The 22,095-nt window shown below is 40.8% G+C and overlaps 1 protein-coding gene across 5 annotated transcripts in view; it reads right to left on the bottom strand.

Moving 5' to 3' along the window:
* LOC135734533 (transient receptor potential cation channel subfamily M member 4-like) overlaps positions 1-22,095 on the bottom strand; it is a 564,782-nt gene that overhangs the window by 305,046 nt on the left and 237,641 nt on the right. For all 5 annotated transcript variants that reach the window (XM_065253375.2, XM_065253376.2, XM_065253379.2 and 2 more), the window contains one exon: positions 18,850-19,018. In XM_065253375.2, the coding sequence (XP_065109447.1) occupies positions 18,850-19,018 (169 nt within the window). The remainder of the gene's footprint in view (positions 1-18,849; positions 19,019-22,095) is intronic.

The raw sequence follows: 22,095 nt of genomic DNA, 5'->3' as shown, positions 1-22,095 counted from the left end.
AAACATGCATTCCACGCGATGCAGCTTCACGGACCGTGAACGACATGAAAGCGATCGGGAAGCTGTGGAGGAACCGCTGCCCGGCCTTCGCAGATTCAGCAAGCCAAACATCACCCTGACCCCAGACGTTCGCAGGCGACCGAGGCGTGTCACAACCGAACACCCCACGCGATGCAACTCCAGGGACCGCGTTCGGGTAAACGAAGACGCCATCGCCCAGCATGAAAGCGGTAAGACTCCGCTTGTTATTGTAACATGTACTACTTGCCACATGTATAGTTTAGCTTCTGCTGTTAGCATAGAGGGGTTTACATGCACTAAGTGTATTGAAGTATTAAGGTTAACTGAGAAGGTTGCTGAACTAGAATTGCGCATCCGAACGCTAGTTGAGGATAGCAAAACCGCTAATGTTACTGTCGCAAATAATCTATCGAGCGAAAAGACTAATGGCTCGGTTCCGACATCAGATGCTAATATAAATATTACAAATACTGTATCGAGCGCGCATAGTGTTTATCAAAATACACATGGCTCGGTTCCGTCATCAGAGTCAAGTCGGCGGTCAAACTGGGTGACTGTTAGGCGGCATAGTCATATAAGGCGTCCTTCTAAGACCCATAACGTAACGACAATTTCTAACAGATTCGATCCCCTAAGGAGCATACCAACTGAAACACCTTTTAAAAGTGCCCTGGTCATTGGAGATGCTTTACTCAGGAACACTAACATTGAGGCACCAAACACCATAGTCGACTGTATACCGGGAGCCAGAACGTCTGACATTAGATCCAAACTTAAAGTGCTGGCTAATGCTAAGCGGAAGTTTTCTAAGATTGTTATTCACGCCGGCATGAATGACACTAGGCTCCGCCAGTCGGAAATCACCAAAGATAATATTAAGGAGATGTGTGAAATTGCAAAAACAATGTCAGACAATGTAATATGCTCTGGTCCCCTCCCCGCCTACCGGGGAGATGAAACACATAGTAGATTAGTGTCTCTCAATGGATGGATGTCAAAGTGGTGCCCTCAGCATAACGTAGGGTTTATAGACAATTGGAAGCATTTCTGGGGAAGACCATTTCTCCTAACCCGAGATGGCCTTCATCCGTCATCGGAAGGAAGTGCTATACTCACTAAAAATCTGATCAATAGTCTTAATTCTGATATAGTCTGACTATCCAGGGCCCAGGTCAGGAAACAGACGGATCGGCTTAACCGTCCATCTGTTAGCTGCCGTGATATGTCAAGACCACTTATATCCCAGCACTTCGAGTCAATCTTACCGAAATATCAGCACATTTCAACTGTATCTGTTCCCCGAACAAATAAATACAGGGCACCGCTTGTTACATCTGGTACAAATCTGATTCAAATAAAATTAGAAAACAATACATTAACAGATGAATCTCGAATCTTAAAATTCGGCCTTCTTAACATTAGATCGCTTACCAATAAAGAACCTATTGTCAATGAAATAATTACAGACCAAAACTTAGATGTACTCTGTTTAACAGAAACCTGGCTTAAAGCAGACGACTACATTAGTTTAAATGAATCCACCCCACAAGACTATTATTATAAACACGAACCTCGATTAAAGGGGAGAGGGGGTGGTGTAGCTACAATATACAACACAATTTTTAAAGTGAACCAAAAATCTGAGCTAAAATTTAAATCATTTGAAGTAATGTTGTTAAATATGGAAATAACTGATCGTAACCACAAACAGCTTTCTTTTGCTTTAGCGACAATCTATAGACCACCGGGCCACCATGCAGATTTCCTTAATGAAATAGCAGATTTCCTATCAGAGCTTGTAGTCACTGTAGATAAAGCTCTTATTGTTGGTGATTTTAATGTCCATGTGGACAACCCAAAAGACGCATTAGGACGTGCGTTTATAGATGTTCTAAATTCTCTCAATATTAGACAAAACGTGACAGGGCCAACGCATACTCGTAATCACACATTAGACTTAATTCTGTCACTCGGACTCAATATTAATGACGTCGAAATATCACCTCAGAGTGATGCAGTTTCTGACCATTACCTTGTGTCATACACTGTACTTCTAGATAGGATCACTCAATCTACAACATGCTACCGACTAGCCAGAACAATAATTTCCACCACTAAAGATAGCTTTATTAGCACTCTTCCAGACCTGTCCCAAATGAAACATGTAGCAGATAACTGTGACGATCTAGATATTGAAATAGAAAACCTAAACAATGTCTGTTCTAACACATTGGATGCCGTTGCTCCCATTCGAAAAAAGAGATTCAAAGAAAAACCGCCAGCTCCATGGTATGACCATCACACAGCAGCCCTTAAAAAGGCAGCTAGAAAAATGGAAAGAAATTATAGAAGCACAAAGTTAGAAGTATGGCGCGCAGCATGGAAACAGAGTGTTAAACACTACAGACAGGCTATTAAAACTGCCAGATCTACATATCTTAGCAAGCTTATAAATGAGAATCATAATAACCCTCGTTTCCTCTTTAGCACAGTTGCGAAACTGACTAGAAACAAAGAACAAACAGAAACCAATAGTAAACTTCAACACAATAGTAACGACTTCATGAACTTCTTTTCTAAAAAAAATTCGGCTATTAGGGAAAACATCGTAGCTACCCAGGCAGCCACCACTCTACCCATTAGTTCACTTAACACTAGACTACCATACGAACATCTTGATTCATTTAAACCTACTACAATAGATGAGCTCTCTAAACTAGTCACATCATCCAAATCATCGTCCTGTATATTAGACCCCGTTCCCACAAAACTACTTAAAGAAGTATTCCCTGTAGTGTCAACCCCGGTTCTAAATATCTTTAACTCATCGCTAGAAATAAGATACGTTCCAACAGCTTTCAAACTAGCAGTTATTAAACTGCTGATTAAAAAAACACAGCTTGACCAAGGAGAACTTAATAACTTTAGACCAATCTCAAATCTCCCTTTTCTTTCGAAAATATTAGAAAAGGTAGTGGCAAGCCAGTTACGCACATTCTTGACAAATAATAGTACATATGAAAAGTTCCAATCAGGATTCAGGCCCCACCATAGCACAGAGACAGCGTTGCTTAGAGTTACAAATGACCTCCTATTAACATCCGATCGTGGTGAAATCTCAATTCTTATATTACTAGACCTTAGTGCAGCATTTGACACAATAGACCACAGAATCCTACTCAATAGACTAGAAAACTATGTTGGTATCAGTGGTCAGGCGCTAGCCTGGTTTAGGTCATATCTAACCAATCGCTATCACTTTGTTTATGTAAATGAGGAAGAGTCATATCACTCCCTGGTTAAATACGGTGTACCGCAGGGATCAGTTTTAGGTCCTATCCTGTTCTCGTTATACATGTTACCCCTAGGAGACATTATCAGGAAACATAACATAAGTTTTCACTGCTATGCGAATGATACCCAGCTTTACATCTCCTCGCATCCCAGCGAAACACACACGTTTTCTAAGCTAAAAGACTGCATTAGCGATGTTAGTGACTGGATGGCACATAACTTTCTTAAGCTCAACTCCAATAAGACAGAGGTACTTATTATTGAACCAAATCGCTACAAACATAATATGTCAGATTACAAATTGCACATAGATGGCTGTACTGTGGTGCCATCTTCCACGGTTAGGAACTTAGGTGTGATGTTCGACAGCAACTTATCCTTTGATAGTCATATCGCCAACGTCTGCCGCACAGCATTCTTCCATCTTAGAAATATCTCAAAAATACGCCATATACTGTCTACATCTGACGCAGAGAAGCTTATTCATGCTTTTATGACCTCTAGAATAGACTATTGTAACTCGCTACTCGGGGGATGCCATTCAAATCAGGTCAACAAGCTTCAGCTAGTTCAAAACGCTTCTGCAAGGGTACTTACTCGATCTAAGAAGTATGACCACATAAGCCCAATTCTGGCATCTTTACACTGGCTACCAGTTAAATATCGCATCCAATTTAAAATATCACTAATCACCTACAAAGCTTTAAATAGCTTAGCACCCTCATATCTTAGAGAATTACTATCAGAATACAATCCATCACGCACACTACGGTCGCAAAATTCTGGCCTATTGATTATCCCTAGACTATCAAAAGTGTATAAAAGTGGAAGATCCTTTTCCTACTTAGCCCCTAAGCTCTGGAATGATTTACCAACCGATGTCCGAGAATCAGACACAGTCGATCATTTTAAATCTAGACTTAAAACTTTTCTCTTCAACAAAGCATTCGCATAATTTGTCTAGTAAAGGTTCTTAACTCGCAATAGTTATTTTCACGGAACAAAGCACTCACGGTCATAACACAGACCAACAAAATAAATAAATAAAAACCTTTTCTGCATGAACACTTAAAATGAATTGCATTAAATAGTTTGCCACCGTTTGCCACTGAACCTGCATTAACGACGACAGTGGGGCTTCCGGCCTTAGTCAAACGGTTTGGCACGTATGGTCGGGTTGCGATTTTGGTGCTTTCGTGTGTCTTGTGAATAGTATGCCATACAGACCCGTTTGCCACTGAACCTGCATTAACGACGACAGTGGGGCCTCCAGCCTTAGTCAAACGGGTTGGTATGTATGGTCGGGTTGCGTTTTTCGCGCTTTCGTGTGTCTTGTGAATAGTATGCCATACATACCCGTTTGCCACTGAACCTGCATTAACGACGACAGTGGGGCCTCCAGCCTTAGTCAAACGGGTTGGCACGTATGGTCGGGTTGCGATTTTGGCGCTATCGTAAGTCTTATGAAAAGTATGCCATACAGACCCGTTTGCCACTGAACCTGCATTAACGAGGACAGTGGGGCCTCCAGCCTTAGTCAAACGGGTTGGTATGTATGGTCGGGTTGCGTTTTTCGCGCTTTCGTGTGTCTTGTGAATAGTATGCCATACAGACCCGTTTGCCACTGAACCTGCATTAACGACGACAGTGGGGCCTCCAGCCTTAGTCAAACGGGTTGGCACGTATGGTCGGGTTGCGATTTTGGCGCTATCGTAAGTCTTATGAATAGTATGCCATACAGACCCGTTTGCCACTGAACCTGCATTAACGACGACAGTGGGGCTTCCGGCCTTAGTCAAACGGGTTAACACGTATGGTCGGGTTGCGATGTTTTTGGCGTTTTCTCCTGGTCCTTTAAATGGTATACAATATAGACCCGTTTGCCACTGAACCTGCATTAACGACGACAGTGGGGCTTTAGGCCTTAGTCAAACGGGTCGTCAGGTTTCATTTTCTCTTAAAGATCGGAAGGTGACCCTTATTTACCATATATACCCTCGCATTGGGCCCCCAATTTGCTAAATCCTCAACTGTGGATAACATAATTATGCCGCAATATTTAGTCTGTCTGGAACTAAGCTGAGTTAAACCACATCACTGTGTGACACTTCAATACATATGAACGGCCGCTACGCTAATACGATTTTGTTTTTCTCTCCCTGTCTCGTCCTCGACCCGAGGACGAGACAAACAGACCCAGTCCCGGTAGATGTGAAAGTCGGCACACCTCTGATCTACTGGCTGTCCTTCAACGTTATGCCCAGCTGATACCTGACCAACGATCACCGGCAGAACCGCTTAATCTCCGCTAAATCTCCATTTCCGTTCTCCCAAGGGTTTTTCCCTCCTAGGACTTATTTTTCCTCGGATAAAAGCCCGGGGTTTTTTTTCTCCTAGGGGGTTTTTCACCCCGGGGAGGCAGCCTTTTTGGGCTTTACCTAGCTTCCTCTTCTATACGTTGCTTTAGTAATACGTGCAATTATAATATTGAGTCATAGCCGCAGCAAATTTAACTGCTCATGCTATCATGTATTTTGTTGTGCTATCTGTCGTTTTCTGTGCTTTTCACTGCTTCTATTTATGTAAAGCTGCTTTGAAACAATTGACTTTTGTGAAAAGCGCTATATAAATAAAATTGAATTGAATTGAATTGAATTGAATTGAATTGAATTGAATTGAATTGAATTATGCAAGGCATCACTATTATTATTGCTCATACATATTATATCTTATTCTTATGTCTGCACACTTTTTCGGCGCGTAACTCGTCCCGCACGTTTTGTTGTAGATACACGAAAGAGGGCTCAAATTGACCGGTTTATTGAGGAGAGGTGTGCTATGACTTTTATAAGAGATCGGGTGCAGGATTTCCGAAAGGGGGGCGAAAAACCACCCGAAAAATCCCATTGATTTAACATTGGGCCGAACTTTGACGGGTCATAGCACCGCTCGAGGATTTTTTAGAAACATGTGGGTTATAACATTTGAAGAGGGTGGTAGGCTCTGTATGAACATAGATTACATTGGGGTGTGAATTGTTCCTCTGGGGTGTAAGAGGCACCCGAAATTTCCCATTGACTTATAATGGGGCAGGAAACATGCCCATATAAGGGCATAAAATTGTTCCAGATGGGATATCTTTGCTTTACAGTGTCGTAGAGATAAGTGGGTGGGCTCATTTTACTCGGGCATCCAATCAGTCTCTCAGGATCATCTCAGAGTTATTAAGCCACGCCCCTAGCAACCACTTTTGAGCACCCTAGCAACATCTCCCATAGACTGCCATTATAAAATGCCCAGATGGATATCTTTGCAGCACAGTGTCATAGAGACATGGGGGTGGACTCATTTTACTCAGGCATCCAATCAGTCCCTCAGGATCCTTACATAGGTATTAAGCCACGCCCCTAGCAACCACTTTTGAGCACCCTAGCAACATAAAATTCAAACAGTTATATCTCCGCATCAGAACATCGTAGAGAAACAGGGGTTGGACCGTTTTACTTGTGACTCGGAGTGTAATAACTAGCCACATCATTAGTCACTTCCAAGCCACGCCCCTAGCAACCAAAATGAGCACCCTAGCATCATAATAAACAAAGCCTTATATCTCCGCATCAGAACATCTTAGAGACACGGGGGTTGGACCGTTTTACTTGTGACTCGGAGTGTAATCAGTGGCCACATCATTGGTCACTTACAAGCCACGCCCCTAGCAACCAAAATGAGCACCCTAGCAACAGAATAAACAAAGCCTTATATCTCCGCATCAGAACATCGTAGAGACACTGGGGTTGGACCGTTTTACTTGTGACTCGGAGTGTAATCAGTGGCCACATCATTGGTCACTCCCAAGCCACGCCCCTAGCAGCCAAATATGAGCACCCTAGCAACATAAAATTCAAACAGTTATATCTGGGCATCAGAACATCGTAGAGACACGGGGGTTGGACCGTTAGACTCGTGACTCGGAGTGTAATCACCAGTGGATGCCAATTTTCTCCCTAGCAACCAAATACATTACCCTAGCAACAGAGTAAACAAAGCCTTATATCTTCGCATCAGAACATCGTAGAGACACGGGGGTTGGACCGTTTGACTCGTGACTCAGAGTGTAATCACTATGGGATGCCAATTTTTTCCCTAGCAACCTAATACAGTACCCTAACAACAGAGTAAACAAAGCCTTATATCTCCGCATCAGAACATCGTAGAGACACGGGGGTTGGACCGTTTGACTTGTGACTCAGAGTGTAATCACTATGGGATGCCAATTTTTTCCCTAGCAACCAAATACAGTACCTTAGCAACAGAGTAAACAAAGCCTTATATCTCTGCATCAGAACATCGTAGAGACACGGGGGTTGGATCGTTTGACTCGTGACTCGGAGGGTAATCACTAGTGGATGCCATTTTTTCCCTAGCAACCAAATACAGTACCCTAGCAACAGAGTAAACAAAGCCTTATATCTCCGCATCAGAACATCGTAGAGACACGGGGGTTGGACCATTTTATTTGTGACTCGGCATGTAATCACTAGTGGGTGCCAATTTTTTCCCTAGCAACCAAATACAGTACCCTAGCAACAGAGTAAACAAAGCCTTATATCTCCGCATCAGAACATCGTACAGACACGGGGGTTGGACCGTTTGACTCGTGACTCGGAGGGTAATCACTAGTGGATGCCATTTTTTCCCCTAGCTACCAAATACAGTACCCTAGCAACAGAGTAAACAAAGCCTTATATCTCTGCATCAGAACATCGTAGAGACACCGGGGTTGGACCGTTTTACTTTTGGTTTGGAGTATAATCATAAATTGTCCCCCGAAATTTGCCACGGCAAGCACCACTCACATTTTCTTTTTATGCAAGGCATCACTATTATTATCTTGCATACTTATTATTATTATTATTAGTGGTGCTTGCATTTATGCAAGGCATCACTATTACTATTGCTCATATTTATTATTATTATATTTTATTCTTACATCTGCACGTTTTTTCGGCACCTAACTCGTCCCGCACGCTTTGTCGTAGACCCATAAATTAGGGCTCAAATCGACCGGCTTATTGAGGAGAGGTGTGCTATGACTTTTATAAGCGATCGGGTGCAGGATTTCCGAAAGGGGGGCGAAAAACCACCCAAAAAATCCCATTGACTTAACATTGCGCCCAACTTTGACGAGTCATAGCTCCGCTCGAGGATTTTGTAGAAACATGTGGGTTACAACATTTGAAGAGGGTGGTAGGCTCTGTAACAACATGGATCACAATGGGGTGTAAGTTGTACCCCTGGGGTGTAAGAGGTGCCCAAAAGTGCCCCAATGAAAAGTCAATGGGGCAAAATCCCATAGACTTACCATTGCAAAAATTTTGACGGGTCATAGGTCCGAGCCAGGATTTCATAGAAACATGTGGGTTACTAAATTTGAAGAGGGTGCTAGACTCTGTCAGGACGTCCCCCACAATGGGGTGTAAGGTTACCATAGCAACCATTTTGGGCACCCTAGCAACCTATACCATAGACTGCCATTATAAAATGCCCGGATGGATATCTTTGCACCACAGTGTCATAGAGACATGGGGGTGGGCTCATTTTACTCAGGCATCCAATCAGTCTCTCAGGATCCTTACAGACTTACTAAGCCACGCCCCTAGCAACCACTTTTGAGCACCCTAGCAACATAAAATACAAACAGTTATATCTCGGCATCAGAACATCGTAGAGACACGGGGGTTGGACCGTTTTACTTGTGACTAGGGGTGTAACAATTGGGCATATCATTGGCCACTCCCAAGCCACGCCCCTAGCAACCAAATTTGAGCACCCTAGCAACCGAATAAACAAAGCCTTATATCTCCGCATCAGAACATCGTAGAGACACGGGGTTTGGACCGTTTTACTTGTGACTCGGAGTGTAATCACTGGGCACATCATTGGCCACTCCCAAGCCACGCCCCTAGCAACCAAATACAGTACCCTAGCAACAGAGTAAACAAAGCCTTATATCTCCGCATCAGAACATCGTAGAGACACGGGGGTTGGACCGTTTTACTTGTGACTCGGAGTGTAATCACTGGGCACATAATTGGCCACTCCCAAGCCACGCCCCTAGCAACCAAATACAGTACCCTAGCAACAGAGTAAACAAAGCCTTATATCTCCGCATCAGAACATCGTAGAGACACGGGGGTTGGACCGTTTTACTTGTGACTCGGAGTGTAATCACTGGGTACATCATTGGCCACTCCCAAGCCACGCCCCTAGCAACCAAATACAGTACCCTAGCAACAGAGTAAACAAAGCCTTATATCTCCACATCAGAACATCGTAGAGACATGGGGGTTTGACCGTTTGACTCATGACTCGGAGGGTAATCACTAGTGGATGCCATTTTCTTCCCTAGCAACCAAATACAGTACCCTAGCAACAGAGTAAACAAAGCCTTATATCTCCGCATCAGAACATCGTAGAGACATGGGGTTTGGACCGTTTGACTCGTGACTCGGAGGGTAATCACTAGTGGATGCCATTTTTTTCCCTAGCAACCAAATACAGTACCCTAGCAACAGAGTAAACAAAGCCTTATATCTCCGCATCAGAACATCGTAGAGACACGGGGGTTGGACCGTTTGACTCATGACTCGGAGGGTAATCACTAGTGGATGCAATTTTTTTCCCTAGCAACCAAATACAGTACCCTAGCAACAGAGTAAACAAAGCCTTATATCTCCGCATCAGAACATCGTAGAGACACGGGGGTTGGACCGTTTGACTCGTGACTCGGAGGGTAATCACTAGTGGATGCCATTTTTTCCCTAGCAACCAAATACAGTACCCTAGCAACAGAGTAAACAAAGCCTTATATCTCCGCATCAGAACATCGTAGAGACATGGGGTTTGGACCGTTTGACTCGTGACTCGGAGGGTAATCACTAGTGGATGCCATTTTTTTCCCTAGCAACCAAATACAGTACCCTAGCAACAGAGTAAACAAAGCCTTATATCTCCGCATCAGAACATCGTAGAGACACGGGGGTTGGACCGTTTGACTCATGACTCGGAGGGTAATCACTAGTGGATGCAATTTTTTTCCCTAGCAACCAAATACAGTACCCTAGCAACAGAGTAAACAAAGCCTTATATCTCCGCATCAGAACATCGTAGAGACACGGGGGTTGGACCGTTTGACTCGTGACTCGGAGGGTAATCACTAGTGGATGCCATTTTTCCCTAGCAACCAAATACAGTACCCTAGCAACAGAGTAAACAAACCCTTATATCTCCGCATCAGAACATCGTAGAGACACGGGGTTTGGACCGTTTGACTCGTGACTCGGAGTGTAATCACTGGTGGATGCCAATTTTCTCCCTAGCAACCAAATACATTACCCTAGCAACAGAGTAAACAAAGCCTTTTATCTCCACATCAGAACATCGTAGAGACACGGGGGTTGGACCGTTTGACTTGTGACTCGAAGTGTAATCTCTAGTGGATGCAATTTTTTTCCCTAGCAACCAAATACAGTACCCTAGAAACCGAATAAACAAAGCCTTTTATCTCCACATCAGAACATCGTAGAGACACAGGGGTTGGACCATTTGACTCGTGACTCGGAGGGTAATCACTAGTGGATGCAATTTTTTTTCCCTAGCAACCAAATACAGCTCCCTAGCAACAGAGTAAACAAAGCCTTATATCTCCGCATCAGAACATCGTAGAGACACGGGGGTTGGACCATTTGACTTGTGACTCAGAGGGTAATCACCAGTGGATGGCAATTTTTTTCCCTAGCAACCAAATACAGTACCCTAGAAACCGAATAAACAAAACCTTATATCTCTGCATCAGAACATCGTAGAGACACGGGGGTTGGTCCGTTTGACTCATGACTCGGAGTGTAATCACTAGTGGATGCCATTTTTTTCCCTAGCAACCAAATACAGTACCCTAGCAACAGAGTAAACAAAGCCTTATAACTCCGCATCAGAACATCGTAAAGACACGGGGGTTGGACCGTTTGACTCGTGACTCGGAGGGTAATCACTAGTGGATGCCATTTTTTCCCCTAGCAACCAAATACAGTACCCTAGCAACAGAGTAAACAAATCCTTATATCTCTGCTTCAGAACATCGTAGAGACAAGGGGGTTGGACCATTTTACTTTTGGCTTGGAGTATAATCATAAATTGTCCCCTGAAATTTGCCACGGCAAGCACCACTCACATTTTCTTCAGGAAATGTACCTATCTAGTTATAATTATTATTATTCTTATGTCTGCACAAAATTTTGGCGCGTAACTCGTCCCGCACGGTTTGCCGTAGTCCTATGAAAGAGGGCTCAAATCGACCGGTTTATTGAAGAGATGGTAGCTATGACTTTTATAAGCGATCGGGTGCAGGATTTCTGAAAGGGGGGTGAAAAACCACCCGAAAAATCCCATTGACTTAACATTGCGCCCAACTTTGACGAGTCATAGCTCCGCTCGAGGATTTTGTAGAAACATGTAGGTTACAACATTTGAAGAGGGTGGTAGACTCTGTAAGAACATGGATCACAATGGGGTGTAAGTTGTACCCCTGGGGTGTAAGAGGTGCCCAAAAGTGCCCCAATGAAAAGTCAATGGGGCAAAATCCCATAGACTTACCATTGCAAAAATTTTGACGGGTCATAGGTCCGAGCGAGGATTTCATAGAAACATGTTGGTAACTAAATTTAAAAAGGGTGCTAGACTCTGTCAGGACGTCCCCCACAATAGGTTGTAATGTTACCCTAGCAAACATTTTGGGCACCCTAGCAACCTATCCCATAGACTGCCATTATAAAATGCCGAGATGGATATCTTTGCACCACAGTGTCATAGAGACATGAGGGTAGGCTCATTTTACTTAGGCATCCAATCAGTATCTTAGGATCCTTAAAGACTTACTAAGCCACGCCCCTAGCAACCACTTTTGAGCACCCTAGCAACATAAAATTCAAACAGTTATATCTCGGCATCAGAACATCGTAGAGACACGGGGGTTGGACCGTTTTACTTGTGATTAGGGGTGTAACAATTGGGCACATCATTGGCCACTCCCAAGCCACGCCCCTAGCAACCAAATTTGAGCACCCTAGCAACCGAATAAACAAAGCCTTATATCTCTGCATCAGAGCATCGTATAGACACGGGGTTTGGACTGTTTGACTCGTGACTCGGAGGGTAATCTCTAGTGGATGCCATTTTTTTCCCTAGAAACCAAATGCAGGACCCTAGCAACAGAGTAAACAAAGCCTTATATCTCCGCATCAGAACATCGTAGAGACACGGGGGTTGGACCGTTTGACTCGTGACTCGGAGGGTAATCACTAGTGGATGCCATTTTTTCGGGTGCAGGATTTTCGAAAGGGGGGCGAAAAACCACCCGAAAAATCCCATTGACTTAACATTGCGCCCAACTTTGACGAGTCATAGCTAATCATGCTAGCATCATGCTAGCTTCATGATAATCATGCTAGCTTCATGCTAATCATGCTAGTTTCATGCTAGCTTCATTCTAATCATGCTAGAATAATGTTAGCTTCATGCTAATCATGCTAGCTTCATGTTAATCATGCTAGCTTCATGCTAATCATGCTAGCATCATGCTAGCTTCATGCTAATCATGCTAGCATCATGCTAGCTTCATGCTAATTTCATGCTAATCATGCTAACATCATGCTAGCTTCATGCTAATCATGCTAACATCATGTTAGCTTCATGCTAATCATGTTAGCATCATGCTAGCTTCATGCTAATCATGCTAGCATCATGCTAGCTTCATGCTAATCATGCTAACATCATGCTAGCTTCATGATAATCATGCTAGCATCATGCGAACATCATGTTAATCATGCTAGCTTCATGCTAATCATGCTAACATCATGCTAGCTTCATGCTAATCATGCTAGCATCATGCTAATCATGTTAACTTCATGCTAATCATGTTAACATCATGTTAATCATGTTAGCTTCATGCTAATTATGCTAGCTTCATACTTAAACATACTAACAGCCAGATAGCCTACTAAAATAATCTTCTGTCAAACCATTTTAAATGTTCAGGCTACGCTTTTTCAAGCCAACATAAAGTTTGTCCTCAAACTTTAATATCTAGTTATTATTATTCTTCCATCCAAATTTCCGCAATTAATACAGCTCGAACCGTTTAACTTAGAAACTTCATTCAAACTCTCAAACGTGCGGACTATTCGGGAATAGTGTGCTATGACTTTAATAAGCGATCGGGGGTACGGTCATCGCCCCAGGGGCGAAAAAGCAGCCGAAAAATCCCATAGACTTAACATTGCGACAAACTTTGACGAGTCGTAGCTCAGACCTAGGATTTCACAGAAACTTGTGACTTGCCACATTTGAAGAGGCTGGCAGGCTCTGTAAGAACATACCTCACAATGGGGTGTAAGTTGTACCCCTGGGGAGTAAGATGCCCCCAAATTTCCCCATAGACTTATAATGAGGCAGGAATCTTGCTCATATAAGGAAATAAAAACGTCCCAGATGGGATATCTTTGCAACGGAGTGTCATAGAGACATGGGGGTGGGCTTATTTTACTCAGGCATCCAATCAGTCCTTTAGGATCCTTATTGAGCTATTAAGCCACGCCCCTAGCAACCATTTTGGGCACCCTAGCAACATTTCCCATAGACTGCCATTATAAAATGCCCAGATGGATATCTTTGCAGCACAGTGTCATAGAGACATGGGGATGGACTCATTTTACTCAGGCATCCAATCAGTCTCTCACCATCCTTATTGAGGTATTAAGCCATGCTCCTAGCAACCAAATATGAGCAGCCTAGCAACATAATAAACAAAGCCTTATATCTCCTGATCCGAACATCATAGGGCCTTTTTACACCTGGTCACTTCATGTGTTTTCTCTGATCGGATAGCTATCTGATTTGTTAAAACTGTTCCATTTACATTTGGCCACATAAATGCGTCTTGGCAAAACGAATATGAATCTGATCTTTTACCCCCGCCCAAAATGCAAATACACTATTTATTACTCCGCCTTAAACTTAAGATGACGTTTACGCAACAATATGCAGCACTTACTGTATGTTGTACTGAATGTTGGGCAGGGGACGCGCGTCTCCTTGCTCGGCATGAGCTGAAGCTCGCAGTACAGTGCAGCAGGAGAGTGACAGCGCGATGATTTAATGCAGGTCCATGACGGGAAAAGCATTCACAAAACTCTCTCTTAACGTTATATTTCTTTGTTTAATATCATTTGAATTTGTCATTAGACTCTTTTATTGATTCTAGGAAGCTTTTTTACCCGCTGTCATCTCTCCATAAAGCAATAGGCGTGTCAGCTTTGTTTGTTTGGCGCTCTTCCAGCTTACTTGCGAGTGACGTGCTGACGTTTGGGAGGAGTAAAGCGCGACTTATGTGGTTTCATCAACCAGATGCATTTACACTTCTCTGAAATGCGTCCCAGACCACCTCCTGAAGTGGTTTGAGCGATCGGATTTAAATCCGTCTCGAAATCGTTTCAGAGGGCATTTACACCTGGTCTTTTTACGATCAGATAGCTATCCGATCAGAGAAAACGCATGAAGTGACCAGGTGTAAAAAGCCCCATAGAGACATAGGGGTTGGGTCTTTGGGTAATATTAGCTTCATGCTAGCTTCATGCTAAGTCATACTAGCTTTGTGCTAGTTTCATGCTAGCTTTATGCTAATTTCATAATAAATCTTGTTAGCTTTACGCTAAATCATGCTAGCTTCATGCTAATCATGTTAGCATCGTGTTAATCATGCTAACATCATGCTAATAATGGTAGATCATGCTAATTTCATGCTAAATTCATTCTAACTTCATGGTAATCATGCTAACATCATGCTAACTTCATGCAAATTATGCTAGCTTCATGCTGATCATGCTAACATCATGCTAGCTTCATGCTAATCATGCTAGCTTCATGTTAAATCTTGTTAGCTTTACGCTAAATCATGCTAGCTTCATGCTAATCATGTTAGCATCGTGTTAATCATGCTATCATCATGCTAATAATGGTAGATCATGCTAATTTCATGCTAAATTCATTCTAACTTCATGGTAATCATGCTAACATCATGTTAACTTCATGAAAATTATGCTAACTTCATGCTGATCATGCTAACATCATGCTAGTTTCATGCTAATCATGCTAACATCATGCTAGCTTCATGCTTATCATGCTAACATCATGCTAGCTTCATGCTAATCATGCTAACATCATGCTAGGTTCATGCTAATCATGCTAACATCATGCTAATCATGCTAGCATCATGCTAGCTTCATGCTAATCATGCTAACATCATTCTAGCTTCATGCTAATCATTCTAGCTTCATGCTAATAATGCTAGCTTCAATGCTAATCATGCTAGCATCGTGCTAGCTTCATGATAATCATGTTAGCATCATGCTAGCTTCATGCTAATCATGGTAGCATCATGCTAGCTTCAATGCTAATCATGCTAGCATCATTCTAGCTTCAATGCTAATCATGTTAGCTTCATGCTAATCATGCTAACATCATGCTAGCTTCATGCTTATCATGTAAGCATCATGCTAGCTTCATGCTAATCATGCTAGCATCATATTAGCGTCATGCTAATCATGCTAACATCATGCTAGCTTCAATGCTAATCATGTTAGCATCATGCTAGCTTCAATGCTAATCATGTTAGCTTCATGCTAATCATGCTAGCATCAATGCTAATCATGCTAGCATCATGATAACTTCAATGTTAATCATGTTAGCTTCATGCTAATCATGTTAGCTTCATGCTAAACCATGCTAACTTCATGTTAAATCTTACTAGCTTCATGTTAGCTTCATGCTAAATCATGCTAACATCATGTTAAATCATGCGAGCTTTATGCTAAATCATGCTAGTGTCATGCTAGCTTCATGTTAAATCATGCTAGCTTCATGTTAGCTTCATGTTAATTCATGCTAACATCATGTTAAATCATGCTAGATTTATGCTAAATCATGCTAGTGTCATGCTAGCTTCATGTTAAATCATGCTAGCTTTATGCTAAATCATGTTAGTGTCATGCTAGCTTCATGCTAAATCATGCTTGCTTCATGCTAAATCATGCTAGCTTCATGCTAAATCATGTTAACTCATGCTAGCTTCATATTTCATCATGATAACTTTTTTAAATCATGCTAGCTTCACACTAAAACATGTCAACAGCCAGGTAAACTACTAGACTAAATTTCTTTTACATTTCTGTCAATCAACTTTTTTGCATTTTCATGCACTGGTAATTCCTTGGGAATTGCATTTCTAGTTTATTTATATCTTTCATTATATTTTATTATGTATTATTGGTTTGAGACTGAGAGTATCTTATTTAGTGGAGAACTTTGCAGCAGTATTCTTATTATTTTTTATTTCATATATTTTTTATTTTTTATATATTTTTTAAATTGTTTAAACAAGTATAAACAAATTGTTAAAAAAAGTTTATAATAAACAACCTGCAGTTTAATGTTTGCATTTCTTTCCTTTACTGTACCGAAAATTAACTGAACCGTGGCTTTGAAACCGAGGTACGCACCGAATGGGTTTGTACCTTAACATGTACTAATATACACTTACACAACAAAGGAAATGTAAAATCGTGAATCGGAACAATTGTGCTCTTTAAGAAAGATGAGGATTCGTTTAGTGTTGGGCAAAAAGTGCAGTCTTCTGACAACAGTGTTTTTTAAATATTTCATTGTTTTTTTTTTTATTGCGCTATGAAAAGTCATGACTGTATAAAACACACTTGGCATCACATTCACGATTTTATGGTCAAATTACACTTTTTGCGTCAATCCATGAGAACTTAAATCATAAACAATGAAATGTCACTTTAATTGAGCGTTAGTAGCGCAGCAAAAATAGAGCCGTGCCGAAAATTAGCAGCATCAGTGCCACTCCTGTTGGCGCATTGCTTATGTGTGCGGTGTGAATGCTCAAACTTGTTAAAATGGGCGCTGATTAAAAACACACGGCACTTATGTGCTCACTATTTTTTTGCCATTATCATGTTTTACTCTCATCTAACATTCAGGCTATGTTATTTTAATGTACAAAAATAAAAATGTTTTTAATTTACTTTAATTATCTAGTTTGCAATAAATAATAACAACAACTTTCATTTCTGACAACTCAGAAACTCAGAATTGTCAGATTACAGAGTGAATAGTTTTAACTTTGATGCACCCTTTAAAAACAACATCATGTACAGTTTTAAAGGAGTCATATTGTCAGATTTCATGTTTTCCTTTGTTTTTAGAGTGTTCAATGATGTCTGTGCACATAAAAGATCTGTAAAGTTGCAAAAATTAAAGTTTCAAATCCAAAGAGATCTTTTTAAACATGAAGCCTCATCCACGCCCACCTAAAACGGCTCGTTTAACACGCCCATGCAGTTAGACGTCATACTGGTTTGAACATTTTCATAACACCGCCCTCATATATACACAAAGATAGAGGCTATAACTTTCAATCACGCTGTAGTATTGTTATTTCCGCCAAGTCGAGTAGACGCTGTGTTTCGTTGCAAAACTACTTTGGTTGGCATACCAACAGAGTAAACATTAAGAAACCAGTGGTTAGGTTTTATATACAGCACTGTTTCAGAACAGTACAGCCCAAATGTTCGATTGTGTGCTGCACATATTAAGGAGGATTACTTTCTAAACATCGCGTAGAACAACCGTTGGATGTTCACAAAGGCTTCGTCTAAAAAGTGGAGCAATTGTAACTTTGCAACTACACTGACATCCTGTAGGTAGCCGATGTTTTCATATTTAATAAATTTCCCCACTGACGATTCAAAGACGATTTTTGAGCAGAGACGCGCCTGTGTTTTCATATGTAATGAATTTCCTAATGATGATCCAAACACGAGATTTGAGAAGTGCAGATTAGTGCTTTTTTGTTGTTTCTACGTTCACAAATGCAAACATGGTTTATGTTTTAGTATCCTTACCTTACCATCTGTTACATTCTGCTCGCATCGTGCTGGTAAAGTTGATCGATTAGCTTAGCCATCTGTGTTTTCTGGGTCAGATTCAGGCTCATGTTGATAAGGTAGTAGTAAATAAGATAGTATCTCGTGGCTTTCAGTATTGTTTTTGGAGCTCATCTTCCAAAACTTGGCAAGGAGCGTCATATTTCCGATTACGTTATTGAGGTATTCGGCCAATCACAAACCACTGTATAGCTGGCCAATCAGTTCACACCCCTTGACACCGTGCTTTCTCACAACGATAAGCTTTGTACCAAACGACCTGTTTCAGATGGGTGGGACTTAGAGGTGCTAAAAAAAATGTATGGTATGTGGAAAATAATGATTTTATTAACCATAAACCACACAAACACATTGTATTACACCAAATACACAAAGTAATGTGCTTTTTAGCCACATAATATGACTCCTTTAAAAAAAAAATTCTTAAAACTCTAGTCTAACCTTCACTCTCATGTACCTGAACGCTGACGGGAAATGTAGTCCTCCAGACGGGCTCTGAAGCTGACCTCACCACCTTTACGCCCCACGCTGCCATCATCAACCAGGAGGAAGGCCTTGTAGTTATTATCCAAATAACAAGAGTTGCGAGATGTGTTTGAGACATAATACTTTGCAGGGAAACTTCCCTGAAAGAAAGATAAACAAAGAGTAATCATAAAACAAAGATCATTATTATTTGCTAGTGTGCAAACCTACCTTGTCTTCAAATTGGTATTTCTATTTTATAAATTATTTTGCAGCAGCATGTATATTGAAGACATTTTCTGCCAAATTCTATCAATTAAATGTTGGAAAATGAAAATTGCAAGCAGTTTAACCATTTCTTTAAAACTGCACGCAAAGTATGTGCCAAAATGAAAATGGAATAAAGAGGTAGCACTTTATTTTACAGTATGTGTACTTACCTTGTACATATATGGTAAATACGTTGTACTTGCTGACAAATGTGTGGTACTTACTTTTAGGTATCTACATGGTAATTAACTGGTACCATCACTGTACTTATCAGTGGTACATACTTGGCAGTTATTATGTAATTCTAGATAAGTATTGGGTAATAACAGATACATACTTATAGACCATTTCAAAAGATGTAAACAACACTGGTCCAGAAACACTTCCTGTTTCATTTTGTGACTGTTTTTTTTTATTTCACACATATATCATTATCTTTAAGATGTTTGTTTAACTTTTTGACTCAGTTCTATGTGTTCTGTTGGTTGTATTTTATCCCAATGTTTATCTAGTGTTAAAAAACTGAAACAGGAAGTGCTTCTGGACCAGTGTTGTTTACATCTTTTGAAATGGTCTATAGTGTAGGTATACTGTAACTATTGAGAAACATTACTGTACTTACAAATAAATGTACAATATAAGTATTTAGTATTAACAGGCAAGTTAGGGTTAATGACAGGTTTTTACAGTGTACATATGATAACTAATATCAAACACTATTGTACTTACAAATTGTATATACACAATAAGTGTGTACTAGTTAATGCATATGATAGTCAATAGTTGGGTTTTCCTCACAGTGACATTATGATGCTATATCTTAGGTGGTAGGTCCTATGTAATAACTGTATAAAAAGCAACACTTTATGTTACAGTCCTGTTTCCATGCAGTTACCATGGATGTACTAGTGAATGTACCCAGTAGTTAATGCGTATGATAGTCAATGGTTGGGTTTGCCTCACAGTGACATGTTTTTGATGCTATATCTTAGGCGGTAGGTCCTATGTAATAACTGTATAAAAAGCAATACTTTATTTTACAGTCCTGTTTCCATGCAGTTACCATAGACCTGCTAGCAGAGATGCTCACAAGTCTCTAAGCTCGAGTCCAAGTCAAGTCTCAAGTCTTTGAGCTTGAGTCCATGTCAAGTCTCAAGTCTTTGTAGAGTAGAGAATTTGCTACAAAAAGATGTAAAAACCATTTTACCCACTCATTCACATGAAACAATACATTGATTTAACTTTTGTAAGACACTTTTTGCTGTGTAAAGGCAATATGGAAGGGAGGGTCAATGGTCATGAATATTGATTTGTTTCACACCAGAGACCCAACCCCCTAATGGCTCAGTGAGGAATGTTGTGACAAAAGAATAAATGTGGGGAGACTTAAAGAGAAAATCTTTTGCATGTAGTTTAAAAAATATAGGTTACAAAGTACAAAAGAATTAAGACTTTATTTTTATCTGAAATTAGTCAAATAAAAGTCTTATAGGGTTGCAAAAAATGCTAAAACATGAACAATACAATAGAGTTAAGAAGCTTTATTGTAATTATAAATAAAGAAGCTTCATTGTAATCATAAATAATAAAGTAACAATATGTATACATGTAACAATATTCTATATGACCCGTACAATATGGCTCTAATTAAAAGAAAATGATTCTAAATGTCAGCTGTGAATGTACAGTTTGGTGTGCATCTAAAAAATTTTCACAATATAAAAAATAAGATATACATTTGTAAACCATCACACACTGTAACTCTTTGAGAATGGAGTTAAATGTTGTTGTGCCATTGTTCAAAACAGTTCCTATTTAACTGAACACACAATGGAACATTACATGTTTTGCATTTCCAAGGTGTGTCCTGACTTTTACCATGCACTGTCTTGCAGCGCACACAGTTCCGGCGACCAACAGTGGCAGTATTGCTTACATCTGAGGTCAGCTGAGCTACTGGAACTGGCACATGGGTACCCCTTGTCTGTTTTGGTTCTGCTCTATGTGGGAAAGTTATTTTTCCCGGTGTACACCGAAAAGTACACAGTATATCCATTTGAAGAATCTGCAAGCACAAACAACTTGAAGCCCCACTTGGTTGGTTTAGCTTTCATGTACTGTGTCATTTCTGTGTTTGCTTTGCATGCCACCATTCTTTCATCCACAGCCGAGTTTCTTTTAGGATGATAGAGGTTTATACAAGCTTGACGAATAGTGTCCATAGGCTTGACCCTGAAAAGACGGTCATGTTCGGCTGTGCCCCTTTTCCTGTCATTTACTTTGTCATCTTCTGGGTGACTCATGTGCACATTCCATGAAATAGTGCGGTATCTCTCTCTTGACATTACTCTGGCAGGAAAAGGCATATAGAAAACATCGTTCTGTCTCCAGTAGTACCTGATGGAGACCATCTTTACCATGGCCATATAAAATAGTAGTCCAATGTAGCGGTACATCTCAGCGACGCTGACATCTTTCCATTTATACTTGCAACCCTTTGCTGTTGCCCTGGCAGCCTGAGCATTGGTGTTATGGCATAGTCCAGGTAAGGTTTAAAATTAGCATTGGGTACAGAAATCGAATTAAATGAATAATAACATTGTCTTTATTATTATTATTATTATTATTTTGAGCAACAGAAGTTATTTTCTGTTTCTTGCCTTGGGTTGTTTGATTAACATTAATGACACAGACTTAAGTAGGTTAATTGAGGTTACTGTCTCTTTAACTCTTTCCCCGCCATTGACGAGATATCTCGTCAATTAAGAGAAAACGCTTCCCCGCCAATGACGAGATTTTCCGTCTTTCCGCAATACCGCTATTATCCACCAGGTGGCACCCTTCCGCAACTTTTAAACCCGGAAGTATTGCCCTATGGCAAGCGGCTGCATGTCCGTGTCTGTTTTAAAGATCGCTCTGAATGGGATCTCTATGAAAAGTCCGTCACAAAAATGGAATTATCTCTGCT

The sequence above is a fragment of the Paramisgurnus dabryanus genome, chromosome 1 (genome assembly GCF_030506205.2).
Source record: "Paramisgurnus dabryanus chromosome 1, PD_genome_1.1, whole genome shotgun sequence".
NCBI classification, from domain to species: Eukaryota; Metazoa; Chordata; class Actinopteri; order Cypriniformes; family Cobitidae; genus Paramisgurnus; species Paramisgurnus dabryanus.
This window is presented reverse-complemented; position numbering and strand designations above follow the sequence as displayed.